Source organism: Tupaia chinensis, unplaced genomic scaffold (genome assembly GCF_000334495.1).
Source record: "Tupaia chinensis unplaced genomic scaffold, TupChi_1.0 Scaffold143878_1, whole genome shotgun sequence".
NCBI lineage: Eukaryota > Metazoa > Chordata > Mammalia > Scandentia > Tupaiidae > Tupaia > Tupaia belangeri.
Window position 1 is genome coordinate 584,705 of NW_006203729.1, and position 11,201 is coordinate 595,905.

The 11,201-nt window shown below is 48.6% G+C and overlaps 1 protein-coding gene and 1 long non-coding RNA gene across 2 annotated transcripts; both read left to right on the forward strand.

The window, feature by feature from the left end:
- The first annotated feature begins 742 nt into the window (after positions 1-742).
- On the forward strand, positions 743-3,493 carry LOC102470565 (uncharacterized). Its single transcript, XR_336987.3, has 4 exons — positions 743-853; positions 1,042-1,120; positions 1,964-2,034; positions 2,917-3,493. It is a non-coding gene; the product is annotated as an uncharacterized LOC102470565 (long non-coding RNA).
- Positions 3,494-6,793: 3,300 nt separating this feature from the next.
- Positions 6,794-8,563, forward strand: RPLP1 (ribosomal protein lateral stalk subunit P1). Its single transcript, XM_006165306.3, has 4 exons — positions 6,794-7,012; positions 7,592-7,666; positions 8,104-8,221; positions 8,437-8,563. Exons 1-4 carry the CDS (start codon positions 6,941-6,943, stop codon positions 8,514-8,516), a joined length of 345 nt encoding a protein of 114 aa, XP_006165368.1. The 5' UTR covers positions 6,794-6,940; the 3' UTR covers positions 8,517-8,563.
- Positions 8,564-11,201: the final 2,638 nt, after the last annotated feature.

Here is an 11,201-nt window from a genome sequence, read left to right on the forward strand (position 1 = left end):
CGTAGTCAGCTGCGGTTCGCGTCCCGGACCCGGTGGCTTAAAACTCACGCCGGGCGCGTGTGCGTGCGTGCCCAAGATCCCGAGAGGAGAATGGAGAAGGGATTGCGGCATGACCATCCCCCCTGGGGGGTGATTTCTCACTTTCTGTGGTGAGCGCATGCGCCCTATAGCAAAAACATCTCTAAAAAAAAAAAAAAAAAAAAAAACAACTTAAAAAATATTTTGACTTATCACGATTACTCATTGTTGAGCTCGCTACCTAAGCCCCTTCACAGAAAGAAGAGACTTGTTTGTCTAGAATTTTCCTTTGATCATTGTCAATGAATAATCAAGAAAATAAAAGGTGGGACTGAAAACAGATACTTTCCATTCCAAATTCAGTTTAAAGGATAGTTCTTATCATAATTAAACAAAATATGGTAATGTCACTTGAAAATGACAGGGCAAGATAAGAACGGACAAAGCCTTAACAACATGCAGCCGTTTCTGGTCAATTTCCTGATCTTCAGTGGCAGTTTAGTTTTTAAGTTATAGGTGGAACAAGAAGGGATTTTCTCAGTCATGAATGTTACTGATGATATGTTGTTGGGCTTTTGTTTAGTGGGAGATGACGCAGGTACACAGCTGTCTGCATACCTCGGTAGTATGGTTTTGTGGGTGGGAGTTTCCATAAAACAGCAGAATTTTGAGATCAATTTAAAATATGATGCATGTGTGTTTATCATTTGGATATGCTGAAGTATAACTGTGGCCTTTTCTCTTGGCTTTAGGGTGATGTTTATAAAACAAGGGGCGGTGGACAATCTGTTCAGTTTACTGATATTGAGACTTTAAAACAAGAGTCGCCAAATGGGTGAGTGATCATTGACAGTGTCACTTTAAGAGGCTGTCGTTCCCTGAGCTGCTTGTACTCAAGGGACAGGCCGCCAGGGAATCTGTCACTCATTCTCTAAAGGGGCAGAGAGGGCACATCCCCATTTCTAACATCGTTCCTGATTTCAGATACCACGATAACCATTGCCGTGTTTTCCCCCTTTGCAGTCGAAAACGAAGATCTTCCACTGTAGCACCTGCCCAGCCAGATGGCGCAGAGTCTGAATGGACCGATGTAGAAACAAGGGTAGGGACAGATTAATACTTTCCTGCTTCGTAAAAATCTGGCCTGCTGGGCCAGCCTGTAGTGTGGTAGTTAGACTGGCTGGATCCCATATGGCTGACAGTGCAATTTGAGTCCTAGGTCCAGTGGCTTGGGAAGCATGCCAGGCACGTGTGTGTTGGTGCCTAGAATCATGAGGTGGGGGAGAAAGGGAGAATTGCAGTGTGACCATCCCCCGTGGGGGGTGTTTTCTCATTCCCCCCCTCTCTTTAGTACGTGTCCGCTTGGCAGAATTTAAAAGAAGAGAAAATGGTCAGCCATGTTTTAGACCCCACTTCTGTAGTACAGGCCCCTTGAGGGTGCTGTAGCCCGAGCTGACCTCGCAGGCGAGCTGGTTGGTCTGCTCCTAGCCAGCCTGCACAAGTATTTGTTTCTTCAGGCCCGCTCTTACTGGAGCCTTCGTTTCAAAAGGCTGTATTTTCAGTGCAGGGAGGGATAGGGCTCAAAAATCAAGTCAGAATATCACACATCAAACTGGAGGAGGTGTGATACGGAAAGAACATGGGAAGGTGGGGCGGTGGGGCTGCCAGGATGCCCAGCTCCGGCCCTGGACACTAACATGTCAAGAACTCTCCCATACCCCAAACGAGGGAAGAGACCTGGATGGCATCTAAAGGCCCTCCTGACTCACAACCTGTGTGGCCAAGCCAGAGGTAACTTGCGAGGACCTGACAGCTATTGGAACATAGGAGTCTTGGCCAACCAGAAGGCAGTGCTGGCTCTCACCGGGCTAGGACCTATCTGAACAGAACTGTGTTTCATATAGGCTGTCTCGGGCTGATCTCTCCCTCTTCTGCCTTCCCTCAGTGTTCTGTGGCTGTGGAGATGCGAGCAGGATCTCAGCTGGGGCCCGGATATCAGCATCACGCACAGCCCAAGTGAGCACTGACTAACTGGGGCCCTGCCGCGGGTGCCTTCCTCCTCTAGTACTTGCACCATCACTCTCTGCCAACCACCCCCCCCATCTTTAGGAACAAATATATGGTCCTCCCTTCCCCTCTGGCACTCTGGGCCCTCTGGCGGGCGGCAGTAGGCAGCGCAGTGCCAGAACCTTGGAGGGCTGGGTACCAGTGGTCAGAGCTGCGAGGACAGGAGTGACAGGGCTTCGTTCCTCTTGTTCATATTCTTCCAGTGCTCACCACGCTTTCTGAGGCTGAACCGAGAGCACCTTTGTGTAATTCCCTTTCTGACTTGCTTCTTGGTCTTGCTATAGCAAACTGAGCGGTGGAATTTATGGCAGGGAGTTCAACCCATACTCAGGAGTCTGACCCATTCTTTCTCCATGTTTTCATGAAGCCCTTTTGGTATAAATATCTACCTATATAACATTTCTTTAAAAAAAGTTTATCCCATGAGTGATAAACCTGACATGCACCTGACAGCATACTGAAGCCACAATACCCACCCCACCCCCCAGCCTCGGCCAGCTCTGCGTTATGGGCACATACATGTCTGGCATACCTTGGGAAGTCCCGGGACTCAAACCAGCAACCTTCTCCTGTATTGTCTGCCCCCCACACACACACACACAACATTTTTGGCAGTTGTGTTCCTTAGATAGTTTGGAAAATCATTTCAACAGGATCAAGGTGGGAAGTGGTGTTTTCTAAGTTTAGTACTAGATAGGCATGTTCTACAATAGCTTTCTCACAAGGACCTGAATTTTCCCATGGCAAAACAGCAATTCTTAAAGCCCTTCTAAAGACTCAAGTGCTATGAATATGTCACTAATTGCAAACTGCAATACTATTTTGTTTTAGACGCAAAAAGCCATGAACCCACAGTCCCAGTAGCAGAAGAACATTCTCAGCTGTGCTGAACTCATAAACCATGCCAGAAGTGGTCTTCTGACTCTCCCTCAGCTGCGCCATGCACTGCCTGGATCAAAGCTTCCCCTACGTTCCAAAGACATTTGGATTCCGCAAACTTGTATTCTATGCCTTGTCGTATTTAATAATAGCAGAGGAATGCCCTTTTTTTCTCTTTTGCTGTATGAACTTTTTTTATAATGCTGTTTTTTGTATGTTTCTTATATACTTATAAACTCATGGATGCAAGTGTTTTTGTCTTGGGTGATTAAGGAAGACTATTTAGATCACACTTCACTTTTTATTGTGACTTTGCAAGTTCTGGTCTGAGTATTTCTCAAGTTTTTATAAATAAATGCTGCTATTTATTAGCTGCAAGAATGCACTTTAGACATTTGAGAATTCACATGTTCAAAATAAAGATGTCACTGACTGGCCAATAATAAAACCATTTTTGGAAGTTGTTTTGAATTTTGTATGTGTATATTCGTTTTGTGCCATTTAGATATGCCAAAAGAATTGAAATAAAAAGCACTAAGAAATACAAAGTTGCATGATGACCATCCACTCTGCGCTGATCTGCTACTGTGCCTGGGCCCCCACGACCTTTCTCTTCCAGGATCCCATCTGGACAGCATGTTATAGGTGGTCACCATGCCTCCTTCAGTGGCTCAGACTTAATGGTATGTTTTTGTCTTAGGCTGTAATTTCAATGTAATCAAACAGTCTTGCCCTTCATATTTTGTGTCTTAATATTTTCTATTTTTCTTCTAAGATTTTTCACAATATGTGGTGTTAGGAAAGAATTAAAACATTCTATGCCCACCCATACCTCCATTGGGCTAGAAAACCAATTGTTTCAGTAATAGTTGTTTTTTTAAGTTTTTGTTTTGTTTGTTTTTCAGTAGGGTGTGTGCACTTGCTGGAGAGAGAGGGAAAGTGAGAAATTACCCCCAAGGAGGGATAGCCATGCTGCAGTCTTCTCCATTCTCCTTTTGGGACTGTGGGTATGCACGCACACGTGTTTTTCAAGCCACCAGGGCTGGGATTTGACCCATACAGTTGGTCATGTGGGGTCTACCTGCCTCAATCACCATACCACCTGGCTGGCCCATGCTATGGATTTTTGGCAGATGTTCTTTATCAGGTTATGGAAGTTACCTTCTCCAGTTTTCTCTAAGAGTCTATTTGAATAGGGAGCTCAGCAGTTAGCATAATGGCTATGTTGCTGGACTCCCATGTAGTCGACTGCGGTTTGGGTCCCAGACCTGGTGGCTTGAACTCAAGCCAAGTGTGTGTGTGTGTGTGTGTGTGTGTGTGTGTGTACGTACGCACGCCCAAGATCCCAAGAGGAGAATGGAGAAGGGATTGTGGAGTGGCCATCCCCCCCTCCCCCTGGGGGGTGTGATTTCTTGTGTTCTGTCTCTATCGCTGTCTTTCTGGCGAGCTGCACACACCCTATAGCAAAAAACTCTCCAGAAACAAAACAAAACAAAAAGTCTATGTGAATAGCTGTTGGATTTTATTAAATGGTTCTTCTGAACCCATATGAATTCCATCTAGACTTTCCTTTGTTAGTAGAATTAATTTTTAGATTGTTATGATGAAATATCCTGTTTAGTCATCATACACTGTATGTTTTTAAACAATTATTTTATTGGGGACAGCAGGTGGTGTGGTTAAGGTGGCTGGACTCCCACCTGGCTGACTGAGGTTTGAGTCCCGAATCTGGCAGCTTACTTTCTCACTTCTGTCTCTCTCTAGTCAACTTCAAATAAATAAATAAATAAATGACAATAAAATAATTACATCTTTTTAAAAAAGAATTATTTTATTTATTAGTATTATTTTCCTGTTTGAGCAGAGAGGAGAGAGAGGGGGAGAAAGCAAGTCACCAGGTCCACGGCTTGAATGACCTTGCCCATGTGGGGAGTCCAGTGCCTTTAACCACTATGCCACCTGGCTGCCCCGACATAACTGTGTTTTTTTTTTTTTTTGGGGGGTTTTTTTTTATGGGGCGCCTTGTGTACAGAGACAGAAAGCGAGAAATCACCTCCCAGGGGGGATGGCCACACCACAATCCCTTCTCCTCCATTCTCCTCTCGGGATCTTTGGCACACACACACATGCGCCTGGCGTGAGTTTTAAGCCACCAGGTCCGGGACTCGAATCGCGGTCGACTACACGGGAGTCCAGCGACAAAGCCATTACGCTAACTGCTGGTCCCAACATACAGTATTTTTATAGGGCTTGCATTTTAGTCTTAATTCGGGTTTTTGTGTTTACATTCATAAATGAGGCCTGAGGCCAGTTTATAATTTTTTTTTGTACTGTAGAGTTCTTGTTTTATAACTACTGTTATAAAACTACTTGAGGAATAAAGTATTCTATTTAAAAAGAGTTCCTGAGCTAGCTGATGTCAAGTTTAAGGTAGCTGGATCTACATGGTTGACTGCCTGGTCTGAGTCCTGGTCCAGATGTGGGTGCATGTGTGCCCAAACTCCCTAAAGGAGGGAGAAATGGAGAAGTTCCTGCAGTGTCACCCCATGGGGCTGTTTTCTCTCTCTCTCTCTCTCTCTCTGGTGGGTGTACATGCCCTCTGGCAAAAGGAATAAAAGGTTTCTTATTAGTAGACTACAGTTTAAGATAGGCAAAGTTGGGACCAGCAGTTAGCGTAATGGATATGTCGCTGGACTCCCATGAAGTTGATCACGGTTCGAGTCCCGGACCTGGTGGCTTAAACTCACACCAGGCGCATGTGCGTGCGTTCCCAAGATCCCGAGAGGTGAATGGAGAAGGGATTGCAGCGTGGCCATCCCCCTGGGGGGTGATTTCTCGCTTTCTGTCTCTCTGTCTTTTTGGCTAGCACACGTGCCCTATAGCGAAAACCTCTCCCCCCCCAAAAAAAAAGAAAAAAAAAAAAAGAAATGGGCAAAGTTTTCTTTTACTGTGTGCATGTTATTTGTTAGACCCTTTTTTTTTTAAAGTTTGATAGCTTTAAAAATATTTTTTAACAGTTTGGGATAGTAAAATATGTTTGTTTGTGGCTAACATTGACCAAAAATGGGACCCTAGTTTAGGGGATTCCAATGGAAAAGTTTGGTCAGGGATGATTATGAGGTACTGGCATTGGCTGAATAAAAGTTACCACCCAACATTTGAATAGTGTTTCCAGAAAACTAATCAAATCCCAAGAGGAATGAACAGGAATGTGATTACCATTCTGAAGGCAGGAGTTAAAATTATGTTTCAGATCATATGTAGGGGCTGTAGACATGATGTATCAAAAAAAAGGGAGAAGACAAAATTCACGTGTAATCCCACAGTCCCAGCACACAGAAGCATGAAGCCCCTAAATCCGGCTTCCGGATTCCAAAACAGGTCCCACTATCCCCATCCTTGTGCTCTGTGTAACCCTGGGCTGGTTACCAGGTATATGTCAGCTGCGCGATGGAAAGCAGCACCCACCTGCAGTGCTGTGCAAGGGTTAAGTGGATCTTGGCAGTGGAGCCCCAGGTGTCAGCTAGTCCTCCAGGACAGCACCGCGGCGGGTCTCACAAGGCCATCGTGAAGCCCCTGCCGAGTCAAGTGGCCCACAGAACATGGGTGCGAGGTCCATTCGCCTACAGGGCTTTTTTCTTCAAGTATTTCTAATATTCGGGGCTCCTGCATTTTGCCCAAATCGAGCGCTTTACACCTTGGCAGGCGCTGGGAGGCCGACCACGCAGAGCGAGCGACGGAAGTGCCTTGGCCCCGCCCGCCCTCGCCGGCTCCTCCCCTTCCGCCCGGGGCGGGCGCCGATTGGTCCGCTCGGCCATATAAGAAGTTGCGCGCAGGCTCACGCGCCCCCTTTGCTCAGCTGCCGCCAAGGTGCTCGGTTCTTCCGAGGAAGCTAAGGCCGCGTTGGGGTGAGGCCCTCACTTCATCCGGCGACTAGCACCGCGTCCGGCAGCGCCCGCTCCGCGCCCGCCTCACCATGGCCTCCGTTTCCGAGCTCGCCTGCATCTACTCGGCCCTCATCCTGCACGACGACGAGGTGACCGTCACGGTGAGTGCGGCCCGGCTGGCGGCGGGGCGGCCCAGGCCTTCCGGTCTCTGGGCCACGTGCGGACCCAGTGGGGCTGCCAGTGGGGCTGGGCTGCCTTGGCTGCCGGGCTCTCTGATTCCAAGACACCCTTGTTTAGAAAAGCTTTCCGCAGCGCTTGGGCATCGCGATCCGCACCTGAGCTCTCCCCGGGACACCCAATCGTACCTCTCGGCTCCGATTGCCTTGAGTCTCCGGTCCTGGGCCTGCCGGGACCGGCGCTTGCGCGGTGGGCCGCAGCTGTCCAGCTCCAGCTCCCAGGAGCTTAAAATAGCTCTGTGCCGCCGCTGTTCCTCCCCGAAACCGCCGCTGAGCCCGCCGCCTTGCCAGACGCCTGGCACATCCTGCTTGTTGCTAGTGAGAACTGTCAAATAGGAAAACGGTCATTCTAGGAGAATCTCACAGGAAGTCCAGCGAGAGTATCGACGGGATAGGCGTGGTTCCGTGCACGCGCCCTGAGTGACCTGCCTGAAGCTGCGGTGTTTCCCAGACGCTGGTGCAGCTCCCGTGCTCCATGACGGATTGGCGCTTTGTTTGTTTCAGGAGGATAAGATCAATGCCCTCATTAAAGCAGCTGGTGTAAACGTGGAACCTTTTTGGCCTGGCTTGTTTGCGAAGGTGAGGCCATCACGAAAGTGATTTCTTAGGTCGGTGTACATGCTAATGGAATCCCCAAAGTGCCAGAAGGCCCTTTCCGTGGGGCCTGATGAAGAGCCGTTGTTATCTGTAGGAACTACGGAGCTTTCAGTGTGATAGTCTGGCTTAACCAGAATTGGGTTTAGTGAGTTTATTGACCACTTTACTGTGGGGAAGAAGCTAAGGAAGACAGGGTTGCAGCCCGAAGCTCCCACTAGCCACTTCCTGTTGTACTGGCTACCAAACCTCTGACAAGTGGAGCTGTAATGGCACTAACTCTTGTGCCATGTCCTGGAGGATGAGGATAGTGTCGGGTGTGTCACTGAAGGCTGGAAGGGTGAGGCTGGGTGAGGGCCACACAGCAGGACAGCTGAGTGTTCATCTGTGTGTGTGTGTGTGTGTGTGTGTGTGTTTTGCAGGCCCTGGCCAATGTCAACATCGGGAGCCTCATCTGCAACGTAGGGGCAGGTGGACCTGCACCAGCAGCTGGTGCTGCACCTGCTGGAGGTCCAGCCCCCACAGCTGCTGCTGCTCCAGGTAGGACACCAGCCTAGGAAGGGAGGGCTGGAGAACCAAAAGCAGGATAGGTGGGATTGCTCCAAAAGATGGAGTGTGGCCGACCTGAGACCCGAGGCATTGCTTCATGGGGGAGGGAGGGAGGTGGGTATTTTCAAGCATGCAGATTTTAGGCTGGGAGCCTCCTAAGAACTCCAGATTGAGAGGTATGGTTGCCCCCCCCCCTTTTTTTTTAGCTGAAGAGAAGAAAGTAGAAGCAAAGAAGGAAGAATCTGAAGAATCGGATGATGACATGGGCTTTGGTCTTTTTGACTAAATCTATTTTGTAATGTGTTCAATAAAAAGCTGAACTCTTTGCTGCTGTTGGGCTTGGCGGCCTTCACCTCTGTGACACCGGATTTCTACCTCTCCCTGTGCCACAACATGAGCTGGGTGCTCTCCTTGCCACCGTCCCCGGGTGAGACACAGCACAGCCTGCACTAGCAAGAATGCCTCAGAGTGCAGCATTGGAGACCACACGGGGTGGGAGGAGGGCCAGAGCAGACGGCTTCTTGTCCAGGTTACCTACGTGGATAGGTATGTGTGATAGGTGTGTCCCCCACACTGGGAATGGGGTAACAGCCCTCAGCTTTAGAGAGCCTCTGGTGAGGGACAGCAGGTGATGTGGTTACGGCACTGGTCTTCCACATGGCTGACCCAGATGGTTCAGTCCCAGACCTGGTGGCTTGAAGATCATACCAGATGTGTGTGCTTGCATGCCCCCAAATCCCAAGAGAAGGAAGGGATTGTGGCCATAACCCCTTGTGGGATGACATCACACCTATCTCTGTGCAAGCACACACACCCCATGACAAAACAAACGAGCACCTTACCCTTGGTGAAGATCTCACTATCCACTTTGCAGGGTGCACAGCCAGTTGGGGAGATGGCTGGTTCTCCATGAAAACAAAACTACAGACACAAAAACAACATACAGCTAGGTTAAATTTGCAGCAAATGACATGGAGCACAGTGCCCTTTTCACAAAGTTCAGAAAATGAGCTTCAGGTATTAATGTTTATATAAAGGCAAGGGGAGTAGATTTAGGGACCTGGGTAAGGGGGGTTATGACTGCTCTAACTCTAGTTTTATACACTGAAGAGCCACTGTGGACCAGTAAGGACTCACAAGACAGGTGACATCTACAGCCCTGTGGTACTGCTTTTCCTCCTTCCCCCTGGACTTGAAGTATGGCATATCACTTACCGACAGCCCAACGTGAACTGTCCGTAACTAGTAGGTAGGTGGTCAGATCAAGCCCTCACAGAGCCCAGTCCTGTCAACACTGCCCTATGGCTGGTCCTCCACCTGGATCAGTTTCCTCATCTGTACTGATGATACCCCAAGTGTTCTGAAGGGCAGATCGCTTGGGGTCCCTTGTGTTTGGTGGGCATTTGAGGGTCAGGGGGAAGGGATGCCAGCACTTCACTTGGTTAGGGAAGGACTGCATCTTGAGCAGAAAGTTCAGTGGTAAATCAGGAGTATTATAAATACTAAGTTTGTGGGACCGGCAGTTAACATAATGGCTGTCGCTGGACTCCCATGTAGTCAACCGCGGTTCAAATCCTGAGCCCAGTAGCTTAAACTCGAGCTGAGAGCCCGTGCGTGTGTGCCCAATATCCTGAGAGGAGAATGGAGGAGAAGATTGTGGCGTGGCCATCCCCCCTGGGGGGGCGATTTCTCACTTTCTTTGTCTTGCAAAAACTTCTCAAAATGTTTGTAAATGTTATCACATGATGTTCTAATAGCAAGACTGAAATGTCAGCAGCCATTGTTTAAATGGGTGGTCTGACTTAAAACAATGGCCAGCAGGTGGTGTGGTAGTTAAGGTGGCTGGACTCCCACGTGGCCAACCATGGTTCAAGCCCCAGACCTGGGGTCTTCAGAACCACGCTGGGCACCTGTGTGTGCGTGCATGCCTCAGATCCTGAGACTGGAGAAAGAAATGTGTCCCCATTTCCCTGGGGGGGATTTCTCGTTTTCCTAATCTCTGTCTCTTTGGTGAGCACATGCATCCTATGTCAAAATCTTGGTCTGAAAATCAAATTAGGCCATGTGCACACATCAAAGTGTTAAGCTTTTATTCATTTGATAGTGAATAAAATTCTTCCAGTTCTGCTTGCTTTATAGTTCTTTCAAGCCTTGGTTTTCTTTTTGCAAAATGGGAATGCCTCACGCAGAGAGCGTGCGTTCCTGTCAGTGCACGCCGGCATGCATGTTACTTCTGCATGAGATATAGGAGTGCAGGTGCCGTTCCTGGTCCCCAGATCCCCTGGTCTGGCAGGCCCAAGCCTGGGGTCCTCCAACAGCCTGGCCTCACGCCTCCCAGTCAGGAAGGTTTTGTCTCATGTCTCACACGTGTGATTGCCCACCAAGCATACGGGTGACTTTGTTGCTCTCAGAATCATGTTCACAGCTCTCCTGGGGCCCCTGGAAGCACACCCAGGTCCAGGACCAGCCCAGTCACCCCTTCAGCAATCCTGTATCAGCCGGAAACCAGGATTAAACCAAAGGCCTCATGCTCTAGAGAATTGGGATAGGATGCGCTCCTTGACAAACCATTCCATAATAAAAATCAAGAGTTGTACAATGGGGTAAATGAAGAAACCTAAAGCTTGGTCAATTGTTTCACTCCTGCCTCTTCTCAACGGTAAATGGTAGAACCACTTGTGGAATTTAAAAATCACCTTGTGGAGAGACCAGCAGTTAGCATGAAGGCTGTGTCGCTGGACTCCCAGGTAGTCGACCTCGGTTTGAGTCCCGAACCCAGTGGCTTAAACTCACACCAGGCGCATGTGCGTGCATGCCCAAGATCCCGAGAGGAGAATGGAGGAGAAGGGATTGTGGCGTGACCACCCCCTCTGGGGAGTGATTTCTCGCTTTCTGTCTGTCTTTTCGGCGAGCGTACGCATCCTATAGCAAAAAAACTCTCAAAAAAAAAAAAAAAAAAAAAAAGATTTTC

What these genes read in the sequence shown, in the direction of transcription:
- RPLP1 (XM_006165306.3), top strand. Translation starts at nt 6,941, where the DNA reads ATGGCCTCCGTTTCCGAGCTCGCCTGCATCTACTCGGCCCTCATCCTG. An exon ending in ACGACGAGGTGACCGTCACG is followed by an intron (nt 7,013 to 7,591) that starts GTGAGTGCGGCC and finishes TGTTTGTTTCAG; the next exon opens with GAGGATAAGATCAATGCCCT. An exon ending in GGCCTGGCTTGTTTGCGAAG is followed by an intron (nt 7,667 to 8,103) that starts GTGAGGCCATCA and finishes TGTGTTTTGCAG; the next exon opens with GCCCTGGCCAATGTCAACAT.